The sequence below is a fragment of the Hydra vulgaris genome, chromosome 10, assembly GCF_038396675.1.
Source record: "Hydra vulgaris chromosome 10, alternate assembly HydraT2T_AEP".
In the NCBI taxonomy this organism is placed as follows: Eukaryota; Metazoa; Cnidaria; class Hydrozoa; order Anthoathecata; family Hydridae; genus Hydra; species Hydra vulgaris.
The window spans coordinates 6,901,070-6,923,499 of record NC_088929.1 but is presented as its reverse complement, the minus strand read 5'-3'; the positions used below and the strand labels follow the sequence as shown (position 1 = coordinate 6,923,499).

Genomic DNA, 22,430 nt, shown 5'->3' with positions numbered 1-22,430 from the left:
AGGGCACGAGAAGTTTATATGGTTATTGTAAAATATTTATCAAACTTTATTTTGATCAAATTTTAGTACAATCTACGGTTTTCTTTAAAGTGTGGGTTTGTTTTCACCTTTCAAAGCAGCGTTGCTGAGTTTGATTGGATGAATTGAGTTTTTGATTTGAATAAGTATGATAATAACTTATAAAACAATGATAAAATTGTGCTGAATTATTTCTTTCAGGAAAATTACTTTATATTACAGTTACAGTTGTTTCGTCAAATATTGTCAATGTTGACAACATGTTTGTTGTTTCCAAGATATCTGACTTATTTAATAATTAATATTTGTTGCTTGTTTTTGCTTCTTTTATAATTGATCTTTTAATAAACTTTAAGAAATATATTCCCTGCAATGAAACCAGCAGCAACTTCAACATAGTCTCTGGACAAATCAAATGAAAAAGTAGAAAAAATTGTTTTTTTACGTGTAACAAGTTGTTTCTTAAATTTTTTATATCAAATAATAAGTATGTTTTAAATACTCCTTTTCAAAACTGGATGATAAATTAATAATTTTTAATTTCCAGTATATGCTTTATGGAACTATAGAAATGCATTAACATTGGTAGAATGGTTATCGGTAACAACAGATCTTATTTTAAATTCAAATTGGTGCATTGAGGTAATACACTCATCAATTTCTTTTTCAAACATAAACCTGTTATGTAAACTTTAGGTGAGGATTTTAAAACATAAGAAAAAATTTTTGAAGCCCTACAATCATAAGAAGAAGTTCTTTTTAAAGATTAATTTTTTCAATCTTTACCAAGTTGTTTACCACTTTGATATTGGGCTACTTTTGCAAATACATCTTACCCACAAGAAGCAGAAAATCACTTAATGCCAAACTTTTTACAATGATTTTTCTTATATGTTATAATTTTAAATTTGTAATTTTCACCCCTGTGAAACCAGTTAGGTAAAGAAATATGATTTCAGCTCTTGACTTCAAAACAGTTGGTATGCCTGATATTTCTTGGCCTACTATAAATAAATGGCCTAATTTGTTGCATTTTAATAGCTGCATGTTTGGAACATGCAGCGTATTGGAGTATTTATATTGCAAAACATTTTTATTCAGTGTAAATATTTCAAAGATAAATCTATGTTTTAAACCTAACAATTACAATTATAATAAATACTAAATTACAAACCTTTAAAATTATTTCAAATGGTGAATTGTGGGTAGAATTAGCAACATGTAAGGTTATTTTTAGTAGCATATCGGTATGTATTAATATAGCTACCTGAAAGCCTATTTCAGTATTCTGTATTATTGGAATAAACTGAAGTAGACAATCAGTTAACAAGAAATTTAGCACAAATTTTATAACTCAAAGAAAGTCTAACTATTAATAAACCATTTTAATAAAATAAGAATAAAACAAATATTTTGCAAACACGACTCTCAACCATTACAAAAAGTTTTTTTACTTGAGCTGTAAAAAAAACGGGCCTCTTAAATTTATACAAAAAATGCAACAAATTAGGCCATTTAATATAAGTAGGCCATGGTGCCCGATAAACAGTATATTGGCTGAACATAAGGTGAGTGGAAAAAACGTTTTGCCAATCACAAACATTCCTTAAAAATTCAAAACTATTTAAAAGACACTACGCTGTCAAAATATATAGAATTGAGGTATAAAAATATTGATGATTTTATATTGAATTGGTTCATCCATAAAACAGTTCGTGCATATAATAATATTTCCAAAAAATACTTATATGCCAACAAAATATTTGAAAAAATTACGCAAGCAAACCAAGAATGTTTATTAAACAAAAAATTGGCGATTTTAGGAGAATTTTATTTCATGCCTGCATTTAGATTTGTTATTAAAGAACAATTTCTAAATGCAGGCATGAAACAAGTTTCTCCTTCAAAATTAAAAAAAAATATATATATATAGCACAAAATATAGTTATATTAAATCCCCTTTTAAAAATAGATTTAAAAAAAAATAGAAGTATACAGTTCTAAAGAACTCTTTTTATACGTCTAAGCATATTCGACGAATGTGTAAAAATATACAGTGGCTAAGATATTTATAATTTTATGTAACTGTTATTGGCATATATTTTCATTAATTTGAACATTCGTTTTTGATGAGTCTTAACTGATGAAAGACAATGTTAAATGAAAAAAAGTTTGATTAGCGAGTTTGATTTTTATTATTGCTCTGGAGTCGTATTTACTTTACTCTGAACTGCTGCGGCCGTTAACTCTGAACCGGCTGGCCGGTTTTAAAACGGAAGGAAATAAACAGTATTATCATTTTGTCAAATAACATCCTTATATTAACCGCTCTAAAAAATGTTTTTGTTAAATACCTCCGTTCGCATCTAAATATAATTATCTTATCGCATCTAAATATTGCGATGCCAACATACGATAATATTGTTTAATTAGTGTCCTAGCCGGTGATTTTTTAAATATTGGTTGCTAATTAATTTTTTAAATTTAATTAAAACACGCTACAAAACAAAAAATTCAAAGAGGTTGTATATGCTTAACGCTCTAAAAAGGCATAAACATAAAATTTAAAAAGAAAAAATTTTTTTTAATTTTAATGTCTCTACGATATTATGATTACATATTTTCTCATAATTCTATTTTCTTAGACTTTTCCTAACGGATCAAAATATTAAAACTGAGTAATTTATTGTGATATTAAAAAATAAAATTAAAAAAGAAGTTACGATCGTTTTTATTGTACCACAGTAGAAATTTTGTTCTCCGAGTTTTTCAACTATATATTAATTTTAAGTTGTGTACCTTGTAACGAGTCCATTTTCTTTAAGAATTTTTTTACATTTTTTATTTTGTTATTTAGCCCTAACAAGACCTTACGGTCTTGTCACAGAGCACCGCGGAAGTGCATTTAACTAGGAAGTTCATTCCTCCTTCCTTACCGTGACGCGAATATATGTTCAGAGTTTGTTTCAAATCTGGTACTCCTGCTTCTAATACAAGCGTTTTTACCACTGCGCCATGGCCGCAGTACATTATCAAAATTTCGACTTTTTCTTGACTCCGACGGAGTTTTTTCTCAATTTCTTTCGACTCCTTTTTTTCTTGATTTTGGATCCTTTGGGTATGAGCAAATTAATTTTTATTGTCAAATTTAAAATATAACTTTACATTATTTAAAATAACACATAACTAATAGAAACAAATAATTTTGAAAAAAAAAAAAAACTAGACAAGTTATTAAAAAACTATTTTACTTTCAAAATGAACTTTTCTAAGGCTAAAATAAACATGTAGTAGAAAACATACAAAAAATATTATTCATCTTTTTAATTATAATATTTTAAAATTTTTAAAAACCAAAAAAAAAATTATTAATACTTCAAACATTTAAAAATAACACTTGAATAATCGTAACGTAAAGTGCTACTCATAAAAAGCATGAATTTTTTTGTAAAAAATTTTGCCCGAAATCTTCTAATTATGCTTGGTACAAATTTCTTCAAAAAGAAGTTTCAACATGAGTTTTATATAACCTTTACTAAGCTTGATCTTAGAGCATATTGAAAACTTAATTGCCCACCCAATCCATGTTTTGTTGCTACCGTCTTTAATTCAGGACTGTGTACATATCATACAGGGATTTGATTCAGTCATACTGTGTATGATTATGTAAGTTAAAAACATGGATTGGAAAGACAATCAATTTTAAAATACCAAAAATGTTTCTTTTATGTAGCACTTGATATATTGACCTAAAATTTATCTTTTTAAAATCATCTTTTTGTAAAACATTATAAATATATTGTTTAATAGCAGTTATTAATAAGTTAATAATTTTTGTTCACTAATTTAGAATGATTTTTTTGAAAACTTTAAATTATTTTCACTTATTATCAGTAAATGCTTAACTTCTATTTTAAATTGCTTTAGAGAAAAATTAGTTTTGATTTCATCATTTAATTGAGAGTTCCACAGCTTAGGCTCTTGGTTGTTATTCAAAAATTTTAGTATCTGAATAATAATCTTTAGCTTTATGTTTTTTTTAACTAGGAATATCAGAATGCAATTTTACATGTTTTTAATTAAAACAAAAAAAATTTTAATTGATTTTTGTAAAACAGTTATTATTTTTAACCAAAAGTACTCAAGTACCAGGTACTTGAGTACTTTTGAAGAACTTTTTTTTTTAATATTAAGATCCTGTTAAAAAGTAAATTTAATTGAGCTATTTCTAAATATTGAAATAATGCTTTGAAATTCCAAGAATATAATTTTCTTATCAATTAACAACATTTAAACATCTAGCCACCTAATTATTATTTTTGATATATATATATATATATATATATATATGGTTTGCCATAGGATAATCACTGAAAAAGAGGAGATATTACAATTTGGATTAAATAAAAATGGAGTCCTTCTTATTTAGCAGGGTGATACCAGTAAGGACCTCTTTATAAAATCTGATTAAATTAAAATCTTTATTTATAATCTTTTACTTTACCCCAGAAGAACTTATTATAAAGTCCACATATATGATTTTCGTTTGTTGCGTCATCAATACATTTACGTACTACTGTGTATATAATAATGCGCTCATTTAAGGCGGAGGTAATGGTGTTTGGAGCTTATGTCCTTGTTATGGGATTTTTTTTTAATTTTAATGTTTTTTTTTTAGGAGATTATTATTTATTCGCTCGTACAAATGATGTTCTCATTACATTGTTGCTCACGTTATTTAAACGCTCTTAGATATAATGTTTATATAATAAAAATCTTATTCGTATGCAAATAATTTAAAAATCCTTCAAATTTCTCCCTGTTGACGCAGTAAAGTAGGTCCTGTAGATTAATAGGTGTCTAAACTTGAGGCGCGCCTAACAAGATTGGAGGTTCGATTCCTCCTTATTGTGCCTTTTTTTACAACTTAAATGTTTTTTCGTCTATTGTGATAAAAAAACATTTTGGCATTATATTGCTGTTTATAAATAGCAAATATTGTAAATCAATATTTGCTATTGTTCCAAAACGTGGACATTTTATATTGATACAGTATTGATAACAACATTTAGCCAACATTAGGATAAATATTGTACCAATATTGCATCAATGTTGTTTGCTACTAGGAAACTTAATTATAACTTGTTTAATGATAAATTGCAACATAGCAATAACAATACTACATAACAATTTTTCGCATTGTTAAATACCGTAACTTGTTGTAAAGATTTAAAATAAGAAAAAAAATTATAGCAAAAACATTTTCAACAGTGGAAGATGAATCGATATGATTCATCTATCACCGTTTATAGTTCATTTCCAACTATACTTTTTTGTTGAATTTATCTTTTTCTATAACTTTTTGTTTAATAAAACTTACAAAACTCATGACAGAACTATAATTTTAGTTTATATTTTATACATAAGTTTTTTTTAACAAGCTGCTAATCTTTTGTTAAGCTTTCCTGTTACTCTTGTTAATTTATATGCTTCTGAATTAGAATAAGAGGGGGAGAAGGAGGGGAGAAAGTTGAGTAGCGCCTTTTATTCTATAAAGATAGCTTCAAACCAATTCTAATAAGCATTAAACTTATTTCCTATTTCACTTTTTTATTAGAATACTTTTTAAAATCACGAGCCAATATAAATAGAATTTATTTTTATTTGAATTGATTTTATTTTTATATTGAAATGTTACTAAAAAAATTTTTTATCAAAAACAAAGTTAATTATTTGTAACTAATTGGCTTAACAACAGTTAAATTGGGCATTAACAATAAAAATCAGGGTACCTGATTTCCTAAAACAGGATTCCTAAAAACACTTTTTTAAGTGTAGGTTTAGCGTAATAATGTGTAAGTTTAACGTAAATTCTAAACTTACTGTTTTCGCATTCATAAAACTTGCGCAGTTGCTTAACACATAACTTACAATATATTTTTTTTAAGTTCAACTCTCAAATTATGGTATTCACAAAAAATCTACAGAAATTGCTCAACTTGATTTTTAGAAAAATTACTTCAGGTAGAAGCTACCTCAACTTTGACATAACTTTAAAACATTTGCTTTGCTAACATATACTGGCTTTATTTGTTGAGATTTGTAATAACATTATTTTAAATTGTGATAAAAATAGTGTATATGTTTCTTTAAGGTATACTTTAGTTTATAAATAAAACAACTTTTTGTTTAAGATTAATTAAAAGTGGTTATTTAGTATAATAATTTTTCTTTAAAGGAAGCAGTTATAAATAATGTTATTACTGCAAAAGAAATCCTTTTGCACATACTCTGTTGAAATGTTGTTTACAAATTAATCTGTAATGTCATTTCGCAGTAGTACCTACATACTCTGATAAAATGTTTTTTACTGTTTACTAAAAATTAAAGAGTATAGAAATGTGCTGATTAAGTAGTATTTAGTATAGACATTTTGACAGTTTAATAGTAAAAAAGATGACTGAAACTCTATGCAAAATCTTTTTTATTTTGATCTATTAGAAAAATATATGTTTGTGTGTATCTGCAAAAAAATAATCTGTAAATTAGTGCTACTGAAACTTTCAGTCTAAAGGGAAAAGATGTTATTCCCGAAAATAAATTTAATAAATTTATCTTTACTAAAAGATTAAGTTAACTAGTTATGTTTGATAAAGTATATTTATAGTTTATAACTTGGAGAATTAAATTTTGTTATAATTATTGTTAGTAAATCAAACTTTATGTATATATACATATATATATATACATATATATATATATATATACATAAATATAAATATATATATATGTATATATATATATATTTATATATATATATATATATATATATATATATATATATATGTATATATATATATATTGATATATATATATATATATATATATATATATATATATATATGTATATATATATATATATATATAAATATATATATATATATATATATATATATGTATATATATATATATATATATATATATATATATATATATATATATATATATATAAATATATATTGATATAGATATATATAGATATATTGTTGTATTAATTCATTTAAATGTTATTATTTTGGTTGTGTCAAATCTTTTAAATTGCAATTTCAATGAGCTTAAACTAAAAAGTAGTCGGCCAGCATTATGCAAACAACAATGACACATCCCTTAAAGATTGTTTAATTTACTAGCTCAAAGCAAAACTTCTTTTATTTTTAAAACTTTATTTTTTAACCAGAACTCCATTCATCTTTGCAAAAGTTTTACATCAATTATATCAAATAATTACCCATTACCACAATTGACATTACAAAAACCGCCAATTATATAACTGCAATTAAAATAATTAAGAGCTGTTATTATAAAGAAACCACTTAATTGCCATATATGTTCTTGAAATTTCTGCACCAAGTTTAAACTCCTCCTTGATCCTTAAGGAATATCCAAATACTATTTGTTGTATTTTTGGGGCATAAGTTGTTCTCAAAAATTTCGTGGCAACGGCACTTCTGTTTCTTGAAATCTGTTTTTTTTTTGTTCTTCATTTTTTTAATTTGTTCTTTATTACAATGTTTAAGATACAAATACAAGTATACTAGAGAAAAATGCAAGTGAAGATATAGATTATTAGACTATAAAAAAATAAAGAAAGAACGCGGATTTTCAAAGAAGACGAATAGGTCTTGTCATAGAGAACCGCTGATGAGGAACTTGAAACTTAAAATTTATACAAAGTATAAAAATCGTTATACAAATAAATGAAATCGTTAAGATTAAATTGTGTTATTTTAAGATATATAAATTATGGAAAGAAACTGGGTTGGACTTTTACATTTGTATATAGAACAAAGAATATTAAAAATATTTAGCTGATATATATCAAGAATTTTTATTTCAAAAAAGGGAGAGGTTAGGCATAAGTGAATCTGTCTTTAAAATTAATAAGACGAGCAACATGGTTTTGTTGACGATAAAGAGGCCTAAGTTTGGATTTTTTAGCTCAATATTTGCATAGTTTAAATAACAATGGATAAAGGAGTAATATAATTGATTTAAATGACGTCTATTTAAAACACTTCTAGTTTTATACAATATTCCTATACTTTTAGCAACTTTATTACAAAAGAATTCTATGTGATATTTCCAATTAAGGTTTTGGTTGATAAAGGTACCCAAAAAGTTAATTACTCATTTTATTAGAATATTGTCAATAAAAAATAATTGTAAATTGCAAGGCAGAAGTTATTTTTTAGAAGCTGGATGAAAAATTATCCAATTAGTTTTTTCAACGTTAAGTGAAAGCTTGTTTATTTTAAACAATTCAGAAGATTTTGTTAATTCGATATTCATATTTTGAAATAATGATGTAATATTGTTATCAGATAAAAAGAGGTTAGTGTCATCTGCATGACAGCAACATCACAGCGATCAAGTTCGAAGCTGTATGTAAACCATTGATGTAAATAAGAAAGAGAACGGGCCCATGTATAGAACTCTGGGGAACACCTCAAGTAATGTTTAATAGATTGGATGGGTCAGCTAAATTACTATAAACTGACTGTTTACATTTGCTTTAATAGCTTTTATGTAACAGTAAATATTTCCTTTTATTTCCATAATATTCAAGTCTTTTCGAAGAAATTTAATATCAATTGTATCAAAAGCTTTTGATAAATTTATGAAAACTCCAAACGTGAATTGAGAATTTATAAAAGATTCGGAAATATTTATGCGAATATGAAAATAATTTATTAATAGATTATTGCATGTTCTGTTGAGTTATTGTTTTTTTGAATCCGTATTAATAAACATATAGTAAATTATTTAAAAAAAGGTGATTAAAAATTAGGCTATATAAAATTCTCTCTAAAGCTTTTTAAAAAACAGACAAAACAGAAGTTGGGCGATAATTAGAAACATTGGTTGCATAACCAGCTTTGAAAATCGGAGTCACTTTGGCTATTTTTAGAAAGTCAGGAAAAAGGCCTTGTGTTATTGAACAATGTAAAACTTTAAATAGTACACCTTTTAGATGTTCATAAGACTCGATGACAAAATTACCATTTATATTATCATGGCCAGATGATTTATTACACTTAAGTATCTTAAAAGATTACTCAAAATCTTCGTAAGATAATTCATACGATGCTATGACCGAATTAATCGAAAAATCATACTCATCTATTTTATAAGTCACAAGAGGAACTTTATTAGCTAGATTAGGGCCAACAGGAACAAAAAACTTATTTTATTTACTACTTATTACAGTTGGATAAGAGGAAAATTCATCATTAATTTTTATAGATTTGGGCAGTGAGTACGGTTTTACTTTTTGCATGCCAGTAAGTTCTCTAAGAATTTCCCATGTGCCTTTACAATTATGTTTGTTCATCTCAAGTAAATTTGAATAGTGCAATTTTTTTAAATTTTTTTTTTGTCTTTTAAATTTTTTGGAATAACTTTTATAAAGAATTTTACTTTTGTTTGTTTTGTTTTTTAAGTATTTGATAACGGGTGATGCGGAAGTTATCGGACAAATCTTAATTTCATTATTTGAGCATAATAATTAGTTTTTGTGGTTTTATGCGTAGACATAAACGTTCTATAAAATATAAACTTTATTATTTGAAACACAATTTTTTTAAATGAGGTTAAATGCAGCTGAACGAAAGCGACTAAAAATGTTTTTTGTAAATAAACCGAAAATAAAAAAAATAAAAAAATCGTAAATCATTTTGAAAAGGAAGGATTTGCTCGAAGTACAATATATGATAACCTAAAAAGATTTGAAACTGTTCAATCGTTTTCTGATAAAAAGCACCCCGGTCGTCCGACATCCTGGACTAGAGAAAAGAAAGCCGAATTAACGAGACTTGTCAACAATCGAAAAGGGGTCAGTGAGAGAAAAAATAGGTATTAAATTCGGTGTAAATCAATCAACAATTGGTCGTCAATTAAAAAAAAAAAATATTAAATATAGAAAACCTGAAAAGACTCTAAAATACACTATAGAACAACAAATAAAGGCAAAGAAAAGAAGCAGGAAACTAGTTAACCAACTCTATAACACAAAATCGCTTCTTGTCATCGATGACGAAAATTACTTTTGTTTTGCAGGAGACAACGTGCATCCCCAGAAAGTGTTCGTTTTAAAGGAAAAGAGAAGTTTCCAAAAAAATTATAACTGTGGATAGCCATATCTGACCGTGGTATGTCCGAGCCATTGTTTCGCACTTCCAAGGCTGTAGCGATCAATTTATCAATCTATATTAATGAATGTTTAGAAAAACGACTTTTTCCATTTATTCAAAAGTATCATGGAGACTTTAAGTATTTATTTTGGCCAGATTTAGCAAGTTCTCATTATTCTAAAGATTCTCTCAATTGGATGGACCAATATGTTGTTGATAAAGAATCCAATCCCCCAAATGAGCCTCAAGCACGACCAATTGAAAATTTTTGGGGACATTTGGCACAGATAGTTTACGAGGGAGATTGGCAAGCTTCAACAAGGCAAGTTTTGATTGATCGCATTAAACTAAAACTACAAGCAATTGATTTAAACTTTTTACAAATGCATATGAAAGGCGTCAGAGCAAAATTGAGATCAATTGCAGATGGTGGTGTTTTTTCATATAAAAAATAATATATTTTTATTAAAAGATAAATGCTTTATTTTAAAAAAATGTAATAGTAGTTTGTTTTTTTATTTATAAAAAAGTTATTGACGTTTTTATTTTGTCCGATAACTTTCGCATCACCCGTTATATAATTTTTGCTTAATTTTAGAGAATTTTCTATTATCTTTTGTGATTCATAGTGACATTAAACTCTTGGTTTTTTTATTTAATGTACATTGCGAAAAGTTTAAGTCATATATCTCATTAGGAGTTTTAAAAAAAGGGTCATAAATTTGATATGCGTCTGTAGATGCTTTAATTTGATTCCAATGAAGTAGAGATAACTGCTCTTTAAAAGATTTTAAATTTGCTGTGGTAAAAAAGCGTTTTGAAAAACTTATTTTCTGTTGGAATATTTTTTCTGCGGTATTGTTAATCGAGATAAAAATTGGGAAGTGATCTGAGTTGTCGCTTAAATTATACCTTAAATTATAACTTTTTTTAGAGATTTATTAGAAATATCATTTGTTATGATATTGTCAATTAAAGAACCTGAAGTTGCAATTACTTGTGTTGGCTTATTATTTAAAGGTATTGCCCCATGTTCAAATACATCATTGTAAAACTTTTTAATTCCATAATTGGTATGGTATTGAAAACTATCCAAATTAATGTCATCTAATAATTTTTTTTCTAGACTGGTTTTTATTTATAAATATATTAAAATTTCCAATTTGATCCAAAGGTGGGCGATAGCAACAACTTAAAATTATATTTTTGTTTTTTGCGGTTATGACTTCAATTGTTAAAACCTCTTTGTCGTCATCAAAGCTACTCATGTCAGGCCTCATAACATATCTTATACATTCTCTAATATAAATAATTAAACAACTGCCTCGCTTATTTTTTTACGCTCTAAAGGAATTTTATTAAAACCTGGTAAACAGTTGTTTTCGTTTGAAAATACGTCAACAGAGCTAGACCAAGTTTCTAACATGCAAATTAAGCTAAAAAACTAAGAGATTCTTTTATACTTATACAAAAAATTTTAAAATTTTTTGATGTGCTTCTTATGTTAATATGCAAAACGTTTAAGTTTTTGGGATTAAGAGATTCTCTTATTTCATTGGAATAATAATGGGAGCAGTTGCTAAGTAAAGCACCGGCTCCGATAAAATAATTTAAATACAAATCCGATTCATGGTTTTGTAAAAAGTCATCAGTTTGAAAGAAATCAAAAGAGTTTAATTCAAAATTGTTCAAACTATTCAAATCCATTTTTATTTTTAGGTTTTATTCTAATAAATAGAAGAAATTCTTTTAAAACTCACGCGTTATTAGTGTGATATAAATAACTTTTGCGTATTTACCTTTTTGTCTTGGTTCTTTAGCATCTGTAAACAACTTTTTTAGTAACTCGCTCGTTTGTTTGCAAAAATCTTCGTTTATAAAAAACTTTTGATTCCAAAGTTTCATTTTTATGTATTTGTCAAGGATAGCTAATTTGTCTTTAAAACTTAAAAATTTTACAACGACGTTTCCCAGTGTGTTATTAATTTTTTCTTTTTTTCCGACTCGATGTGCTTGTTCAATAATAAAGTTTTCTTGAAGTTCAAGTTTGGATTTAAGTATATTTTGGAATTTTTTTTCACAATCTTTGCAATTTTCAAAAATTTTATCAATTTTTGCCTTCACCGTTTGTTTGTAGGACGTCTTCTTGACTCATCTCTAACACACTTTTAATTTGCTCAACATGGTTTTCCGCGATATTACGAACACTGTCTGTGTTCATTTCTACTTCGGCTTTAGGAATACCGCATGTTTGAGTGTCATTTCAATACCGTATATGTTTTACGTGACGCGAAACGCAATTAACTTCTACAATTTGTTTCGAAATATTTCCAGTTAGTTTTGTTTAGTATGTTACTTTGCATTTCGTGTTTCAACCATACTTTACCTCCATTTCTAAACGTTTCGTTTATATCAGCTTTTGCTGGAAGATTATCTTTTCGTAATCCGTTCACATCAATTCGATATCTGTATATTTTCTCCATCAGAATTGCATTGTTTTCGTTGGCTAAGACATTGTACCATAAACCGCTTCCGGTTTTGAATTTTTGATCTTTCTGCAATTCTCCTAATTGTACAATGATTTTTTTCCACAATTCTATTTCCCTCGGGATAATAATCAGCTCAAAACCTAATGCGCACTTCCCAACAATCAAGAAAAGTTCTCAAATCCTCAGTTTTAAAAGTTGCTTTGTTATCTGTCAAAATTTCAGGTGGTGCTTGTTGCTCACAAAATATAGTGCAGAGTATTTGAGTGGTGGCAATATTTCCGTATGAACTCGAAAGTTGTCGCCACAGTGCGTATCTTGAAGGTCCTCAATCAAATAAAGTTAGAAAGTTTTCTTTGCCAATTTGCATAATATCCATGGTCACTCTTTCCCAATTTTTTTTAGCACTCAATTTTCCCTTCACCCGTTGTACAGGTGCTAGTTCTATTGACTGACATGATTTGCAATTTTTAATTACATCTTAAACGTCATTTTCGGTGGCGGTTGGAATTACCTTCCAAACAAAGCTTATCGTTTGATTCACTCCAAAGTGTCCGGTTCTTATGTGTATGCTATAAGTAATTTTAGTCTATGCAACTACTATTTAAAAAGAATTATTCAAATGCTCAACCTCTTTCAATTTATGCATCCATTTGCTTCGAACTCTTGCTAATGCGTTGGCTAAATTATCTTTTAACATTAACAAGGAACATTAAGTTTTACATTAACAATAAGACCATATTTTTCAATGAATTATTGCAAAACGCTTAGTGTTCTTTGAACCAACATTTTGTTTATTACCTTTGATTTCAATTTTGACGTACCAGTAAGAGCGTCAGAGGCCCAGTGGAACACTATAACGGAATCTGTGAAAGTAGTCACATTCTTTAGTTTCCACGTCAAAGCTATATTCATTCCTCGGATTACAGCATTCAGCTTCGCCATGTTTATGTGATCGTCAGAAATTTATTTTCGTAGCCATGCAGCATCCTCTGCGGCGGTAAAATAATGCTTGGAGGGCATACAATATTATTATTATTAAAGTAAGTTACTTTTCCAATGCTCTAAGATTGTGTAAAAAAAAAGATTTCGATTGAACGCTGTTCTGGGATGTTTTGGAGTGAGAAGAAAAATCTTTGTTTGATGTTAATGATTGAGAAGATGTTATTGATTAAAAAGGAGACATTACTGATTGAGAAGAAAAACTATTTGATTGTAGAACACAAAATGTATTTTGCAGGACTACGCTAGCAGTTTTCAAGTCTTGATTTTTTCATTAAAAAATTTAAGGATAGAATAAGGCTTTTTATTTGTATTTTTAGCTTCTACACTGGGTACAATTGCAGCAACTTGATCAATGGTGGTCTGTTTTGTGTCTAGAAATTTATTCAGTAATAAGATTAGCAGAAATTTTTTTGAAACTGATGTTTTGATTTTAAAGAAAGTTTACGCTTTTTAGGAATAAAAATCAGTGGAACATAGCGATTATGCTGAAAGGTATTACACTGAAAATTCCAGCCTTATTAAAACAAAATATAAAAAGGTGAATAAAATTAAATGCTAGTACGTTAGGAAATCTCTTGATTAAAAAATACTTTATATTTTTCAATACCAAAATCTGGTTAACAGGAAACAATATTACATAATAAACCAGCAAACATAGAAAACCAGACCATTTTTCTGTGCTCTCCAAGTTTGCAATTGCTTCAGCTTTAGTTGTGTTATTAGTTTCAAAGCTAGAATTTAATTCGAAATGAGATACTAAAATGCACAATAAACTTTTGAGAATAATAAAGTGAGAACTATTATTAGAAAATATTTTAGAAAAATAAAGTATGCTTACAGTAAAAATCAGTATGTATATAAATTTCAAGGGATGTTAAAACTCTCAACACATCTATCAGTGTATTGTCAGCAACAAAAATTAATGACGCAGAGCTGTACATACAACTTTTCAATGCTTTAGACCTTAAAACATATGTATATAAATATATATATATATATATATATAAAATTTTTTTTTTTTTTTCGGAGTCACCTCCCTAAGGCCAAGAAGGCCACTAAAGATGAGGAGGCTACTTGTGGTTATAACCCAGTGGGCACAGTACGTTTTTAAATCGTTCTTTGGACGTTTTTATTAGGTTTAAACCTTATAAAAACGTCTAAAAAATGTTTTAAAAACATTTTAAAAACGTACCGTGCCCTCTGGGAACCCTTTCTCAACTCTTTAACTCCGAAACACGAACCTTGACGAACAAGGCCGCTGCACGGAGAAACAAGTTGAGCGCGGTACTTCGCGGCGGGAATCAAACTCCGAACCTCTTGCTTATGAGACGAGCACTCTACCACTACACCAATACCGCATATATAAACTAAGATACTTAAGTTAACTTTTACAGCTGTAAAAGTTACAACAAAAGTTTCTTTGAATAACTGTTTAAAAATCATATCGATATTTAAAAACTTCTCTATTGTAATAAAGCTGAAATATTATACGACAAAAATCGGTGAATTTTTTAATATATATATTTATTTTTTTTTTAATTTACAAGTTCTCTGTTTAACTTATATAAGAAATACCTTTTTCAAAGAAGAAATGTTTTTTTTATCACTTTTCTTGTCCATATAAACAATTTTTGTTGTTGTTGTTAATACTATAGTTTAATATACTACTTAAAACTGCTTAGGTTAAACAGATACAAGCAGATTTCGAAACCAATCTGGAAAAAAATGACTTTCATGCTTCTTCAAAATATCTTTTGCTCTTTAAAAATATCTTTATCAAGTTTAATGGTTACACAAGTTTGGAAATGCTAGTTACTACTAACAAAACTCTAAAAGATCTAGTAAGATCAAAACTGCAAAATTTGTTGGAAAGTTGTGAAAACTTGTTTGCTCAGAAATGTTTAACCGATCAAGATTCATCTTTTATACACAATTGCCTCCAAAATCTTAAGAATGCTAAAGACAATGAATTTTTGAGCAAACATTTTTGCAAAGGAGAAATAAAAAAATACTACAAAGCTTTTTTGATCAAAATAGTTCGATTTTTTGAGAATTTGAAGAATGAAATCAAAAATCTTTTAGAAAATAAAAATTTCAAAGAAATGGAACAAGCCTTTAAGCAAATGCAATTAGTACGCCGATATTGGTGTGTTGAGCAAACTGCCGACTTGTACCACTCAACAGTTAAAAACATCAAAATTTCTGTACAGAATTTGATTGATGACACTAAAAAACTATCTGAAAGCATGAGCGACGGTATTTTTGACTATAATATCTTATTTTCTAATCTTAACTGTCTTAAAGATACAACATGGGTAAATCTAAATAAACATGAAAAATACGAAGATTTAATACAAGTTGTTCAAAGCAAATTAGTCAGAAAGGCTCTTAATCTTTATGAGAGCATATATTCAACCAATTTGGAACTTGCTAGCTATTCAAATCTAGAAAAAGTTGATAAAGTGCTACAACAGTTGGATGAATTAAAAAAATTTCAGAGCAATGTTCCAGCCCTTCACACAAAATGTGATCAAGCATTCGAATATGTTGAAAAACTGGTTGAAGAAAGTCTTGCTGAAATCAAGAGCATGTTTTGTTTGGAAAAACAGAGCGTGAAAAAGAAAAAAAATAAGCTTATGGTTTTCAAAATAGAATGTCTAAGAAGGCAGCCAAATATTTTATATTTAGAACTCAGTTCAATAGAAAAGGTTGAGGAGGAAATTATTAACATCACAAATAAAATTAAAGACATAGAAAAAAGTATTGACCAACTTAAAATCCAGCAAAAGCAGTATGCAAGTGTTCTATATAAAGACAATCTCAAGGACAATAAATCTAATGAATTAAAAAAACTTTTCATTTCAAACAATTTCACAAGCATTGACCAACTTCATTGTATGTATAATGAAAACAAAAGTAAAGTAAGCAATTTAGAAACTTTTATTGATCAAAATAAGCATCAAAAAGATTGTTTTGAAATGATTAAATTACAGCTTAATGAATTAACTAGTAAAGGTCTAACATTTGAGGAACTTAATAAGTATTTTGCAAAATCAAAGGACAAAAACATTACAAGTTTAAATAGCAAAATTACAGAGCTTGAAAACAAAATTAATTATGCCGAACTAAATGGTCTTGAATTTATTTTCAAAAACATTCAGTACACAAGAGCAGAAAATGGATTAAACTATTTAGATTTGTGCCTTTCCTCAAAATTTTTTAACAAGAAAGCAACTAGTTATAAAACAGAAGCTGAAAAGTTTTTAACCAAGTACAAAGAGTTTATTATATCTGAAATGAATATTTCCCTAAAGCAAATACAGACACTAACTGCGGCTAACTCCTCCTTAGCACATAATTTAGCACAGAAAATTAAGTTTAAACTTGATGAATGCGTCACAATTCAAAATTCTAAATTTTTAAACAATTTCATGCAATGTCAGTGCATTAAAAAAGATATGGCTGATGAGTTGTTAAAATATCATACAAGTTTAAATCAACCTGGTGATGAAAGTTTGAAAACTGAAATATTTCAAGCTTTTATACAATTTGAAGAATATTCTGAAAACGTCAGTTATTATCAGTTTTATAATAGTTATTTAAAAAATAAAGAAATAGAGTTTAATGACTTTGAAAATGAAATTTTAAAGTTTATTCAAAGCGATGAATACATTTCTGCGGCTCGGAAACTTGTTGAAATAGATGAAAAAGTATTAAAACCTATTACAATTAATAAAATAAAACTCACCTTGTCTAAATCAATAAATAACGTAATAAATACAACTAAACAGTTTTTAAAAACGATTGGAAACAGTTTAGATGAAGAACAAATTAAAGAACTGGCAAAACAGTTATTAAGTTTGAACAATGCTAAAGTGTACTTGTACGACAATCATTCACTTCAAGAAAAATTTCAATTAAAAAGCTATATTGACGAAAAGACAGATCTAACCTATAGTTTAAATTTTATTGAAAATGAAGTAAATAGAAAAGTAAAAAAGTATACAGAAACCATAAACTTAAATATTATCAACAATGATTTTTATGAAGCCGAACTTAAGATTGAGCATTTAAATTCAATTTTTAAATTGCTTACCAACTATTGCAATATTGATGTAATAATTTTCTTTATACAAACAATGCAAAAAAGCATAGAAGACAGATTTGATTTAGTTACAGAAAACTATAAAAGTATGCAGATTAATGATTATTTCCTGAATATACCAAAAAAAATAATCAAAAAATTAGATAAATTTGTAAAGCATAAAAACAACAACAAATACGATGAATTAATGAGTAAAATCAAAAAAACAATTGCAGACAAAGTTATCCAAGCTCTTCGTAAAATTGAAGAAGTAAAACTGGGTGAGCGTAGTGTTATGATGGAACATATAAAATGTATTCTTACTTTGATGCCTATTGATATAGAATGTTCTTTGAAATTAGAGTGGCAAAAAGTTAAAAATGATATCAACCAAGAATACAAAGAATTTAAAAATGAATTTGACCAAATTAAAAGCACATCTGACGTAAACTTAATTAATGAATTTATGGAAAAATGCAAAGTTGCTGGTTTAAATAATTTTATCGGTTCATTACAAAGCACTGTAACTACTCAGTTTGACGAATGCAACCATAATTTATTAAATTACTTGGAAAAAAATGATGTCAGCAAAGGGTTGCTAGAATTTAGAAAATGTTTGCAATACATGCAAGTATTTAAAAACAACCTGGTTGAGCTAAACAGTGTTTTTAGAATAGCGGAATGTAGTTTAAAAAATAAATTTGACAGCATATGTTTGACTTTATCTGATATTTCAAGTAACAGTGAAGTTGACTATATAATTACTTGTTTTAAAAATTTAAATCTTTTTATTGAAATTAAAAATTATGCAGCTCTAAACAATTCATTCGTGTCTAGTCTAAGTAGTTTGATAAGCTATATAGTAGATAGGCAGGTCAGATCTTATAAAAAAATAGCTAACTTCCTTATTCAAATTCACTTAAACTGTCAAAACTCCCTCAAGGAGTTAAACATTGCAAAAATAAATGAATCAATGACTGCTTCTCAAAAATGGAACAATCTTTTGATTTCTGCTAAAGAATACTACCGTAAAAACACAAACACAGCAACTATTCCTGAGTTTCTGTTGATGATTGAGATTTGTATTCTTTACAAAGAATGGGTTGAAATCTTATCAACAATACTTAAAACTTGCAAGATTGAAATTTTAAATTTCAAACCTGTTGAAGGTAATAATATAAATGAAAAACGTTTTTACCTTGAATTTGTTAAATCCGTTTCATTTTTGCAACATTCAAAAGATCTGAGCAATCATATAGACTGTAATATATTTGAGCCAAATTCATATGAAAATGAAATATTTCCGTTTTTAAACGAATATTTTCATAAAGCTTTTGAATCAACCAAAAAATTTTTTATTAAGGATAACTCTGATAAAACTAAACAAGAGTTCGATATGTTTCGGCTTAACTTAAAAAATATTAAATCCTTTGAAACGCACTTAAAGTCTGTAGGAATAAACTTCAATTTGTCAACTGTTGAGCATGAAGTTACAGAAAAGTTGACGCAAACTATTAACTATTATTTTGCGATGATTGATAAAGCTGATAGTGATGTTAATACAAAAGCAAAGTGGCTAATAAAAATAAAAACATTCGCCATTAACTTACCTGAGTATACTGAATACATAAACAACAGATTAAATACCTTTTTTAAAGAATACCACAAAAAAAAGAAATACCACAAAACAGAATTAGCAAGATTGGCCATATCTTTGGAACAAGATCCAAGTAACGTTGGTTTTAACCTGATATCAGAGCACTCGGTTTTTAAAGGAAAAATGATATCAATTTTTAAAAAAAAAACTCAAAATTATCGTATAGACTATGTTTTAGAAAAACTTCAAGATAATTATATAAATGATAAAAGTATTCAACAACTTAAAGGTTTCTATGATCTGTTCTATAATGATTATGAGGGAACAGTTAAGGAATACCATAATCAAGAAACTAATAAAAATGGGTTAAATGAATTAATAATAATAATAAAATCAAACGGAGAAAAAATTTTCAAAAATGTGTATGAAAAGATACGTTCGAAAAAAATATATAAAAGAGAGTTATGCATACTTGTAGCAAAAATATTTGCGCTGTGGACATTACAAAACACTGAGTATTATAATGAAATGGATGATCACGAAAAGTGTAATACATACTTGATGATGCCGCATCCAAGTCAGGTTATATCTGTTTTTTGCATATTAGGACTTGACATCATTGAAGGCACTTATAAAATCAAAAAAGACTTTCAAAACATTTTGTTGGAAGTGGGAACAGGCGAAGGAAAATCATTAATTCTAGCTGTTGTATCATGTGTTTTAAGTCTTATTGGTTTCAATGTGAGCTGTGCTTGCTACAGCAAATGTTTAAGCTCTCGTGACTACAACTCTTTCTTTAAACTGTTTTCTTCTCTTAATTTGGTTAGTCATGTTAAATATGCAACCTTTTTTTCCATATGCGAAGATATTATGAATCAAAATTTTAACATTCGTGAGCGTGTTTCTGATGTAGTTTTTAATAAAGTAAATACAAAAGTTTGTTCCCAAAAAAAGAAATCAAGGCGTGACATTTTGTTAATTGACGAAGTAGATGTTTTTTTTAACCAAAATTTTTATGGTCAGTTATACAATCCAGTTGCGACAATCAAGCATCCTTCCATTAATGATCTGACTAGTTATATTTGGTCTGAGAAAAATAGAGAGCTGACGCTTCAACAAGTTAAGTTGACACCCGAGTATCGAGCATGCTGCAAATATTTTGAAGGTTGGGAATTTATAGTTACAGAAGCTGTAAAGCAAATGCTACTTGATGTAATGAATTTTGAGGTAAACAAATAAAGTCTTTTAAATTGTTTTCTTTTTTGAAAAACATGTTATAGTTATCATAGTAATTTTAAATGACAATCAAATGTAGTTTATAATATAAATAACAAATAATATTTAAGAGCCATTTTTTAAAAAAATTTTATAAAAGTAGAAAATGTTTTACTTTAATGTGTTACTACGCTTTACTATTTTAAAATACTTTTTACACATATTTCTCCAAATGCTATTATATTTTGTATTTTACTAATGACCAAAATACAAATGTTAATAGCTGTACAACGTGTTTATTGTAACTCATATATTATTAAAATTTTCAATATTAACAATCTAGTTAAAAGCAAAGCTAAAAAACGGATCTTTGTATATTGAAAATTACAGTATCCATCAAAAAGTTTTGCTTTTTATATAAGTTTTGACTTTTTAAAGTTTGCGTAAGATGTATTTACATATACTATAAATATAATTATCTTATATCATTATGAATGGTATACATATAAAATAAATAGTATAAAGTATAAATCCATTGAGATCCTTAAATCATACTACAAGTATAAAACTAACAAGTCATTGGTTATACCTCGTTGCAATATAACGTTTGCCGAATGTTATAATCTATGAAAATATTCATTAATAAATAGCATAACCTATGATAGTTTAATCTATATAATATAGTACAACTAATGAATATATATTTAGTAATATCATAAATTTTGATTTTAATTTAAAAATAAGTAAATGTTTTTGGAGGAGCTCAATTTATATGTGCTTTATAATATAAAGTATAAATGATTTAAGATCCTCAAAAAACATTCACTTACTTTTAAATTAAAACTAAATATTATATTATGTAATATATTCTCATAAGTTATATATAAACTGTATTATTTATTTTATATAAAATAATTAAAATAATAGCATAAAACATCAATTTACTTTTGAAATAATATCAAATATATGTGCCATTAGAACTCGTTTTGCTATAAAAGATTTCTTTTCATTCGTTAATGAATTCTAACAAGTATATATACTATATAAATTATAACAAATAGAAATCAATGAAAAGTAATAAGGAAACTGAAACTTGTTAAAAAGATGAAGATTTTTATCTTTATTTTCTAATTCTTTATTAACTTTTTAGCCCTTAAAAATTTTATTTTAAAATTCGTTATAAAAGTAACCCATGCGCGTTTTTTTTTTCTATTGCAAACATGGTTTAAGGCTGGATCAAGATTGGCATGATTGACAGAGTCGGCCGATTGTAAAACTATCTTGGTTAACCATTGGAATATAAACGGTTTCATCGGCGCAGTGGTACCGGTCATCAGCCAATAAATGCCATGCATAGACCAAGCATAGAGAGTTTGTTGGGAACTCAATGTATTTAAGAAAGGGCCAATAAAAATCCGTTTGAGAGTAAATTTTTTTTGTTTTACCTAACAATAGTGCTAATGCCGAGTCTTGAAACTTTTTTATCTTTTTTTTTTTTCCATTTTGGCAATAGTTTGTACTTTAGGAATATATTTTCGCTATGTTTTGGCTCAGCTAGGTTAGCATAATAAGGATCCGTGCTAACTGTGAAAAGGACACTGGAATTTTAAGAGGTAGTTATTCATTTCATGTGACTTAACAACTTCAGATGTAAAATGTAATTTTCTCGCTTGAAACAAAACTGCTTTTCTTTCAAAATAATTTGTTTATTTCCCTGAATTTAACTATTCTTTACGAAAGTTTTACATAAATGTATATAAGCTAACTACCGACATAAATTGATATTAAAAAATCGCTTATTACATGATTTTAGAACTATAAAAAGGCAGAAACCA

General features: G+C 27.2%; 1 protein-coding gene across 1 annotated transcript; it reads left to right on the top strand.

Moving 5' to 3' along the window:
• The first annotated feature begins 15,504 nt into the window (after nucleotides 1-15,504).
• On the top strand, nucleotides 15,505-20,619 carry LOC136086083 (cytoskeletal protein Sojo-like). The gene has a single exon (XM_065808353.1). It carries the CDS (start codon nucleotides 15,505-15,507, stop codon nucleotides 20,617-20,619), a length of 5,115 nt encoding a protein of 1,704 aa, XP_065664425.1.
• The last annotated feature ends 1,811 nt before the right edge of the window (nucleotides 20,620-22,430 follow it).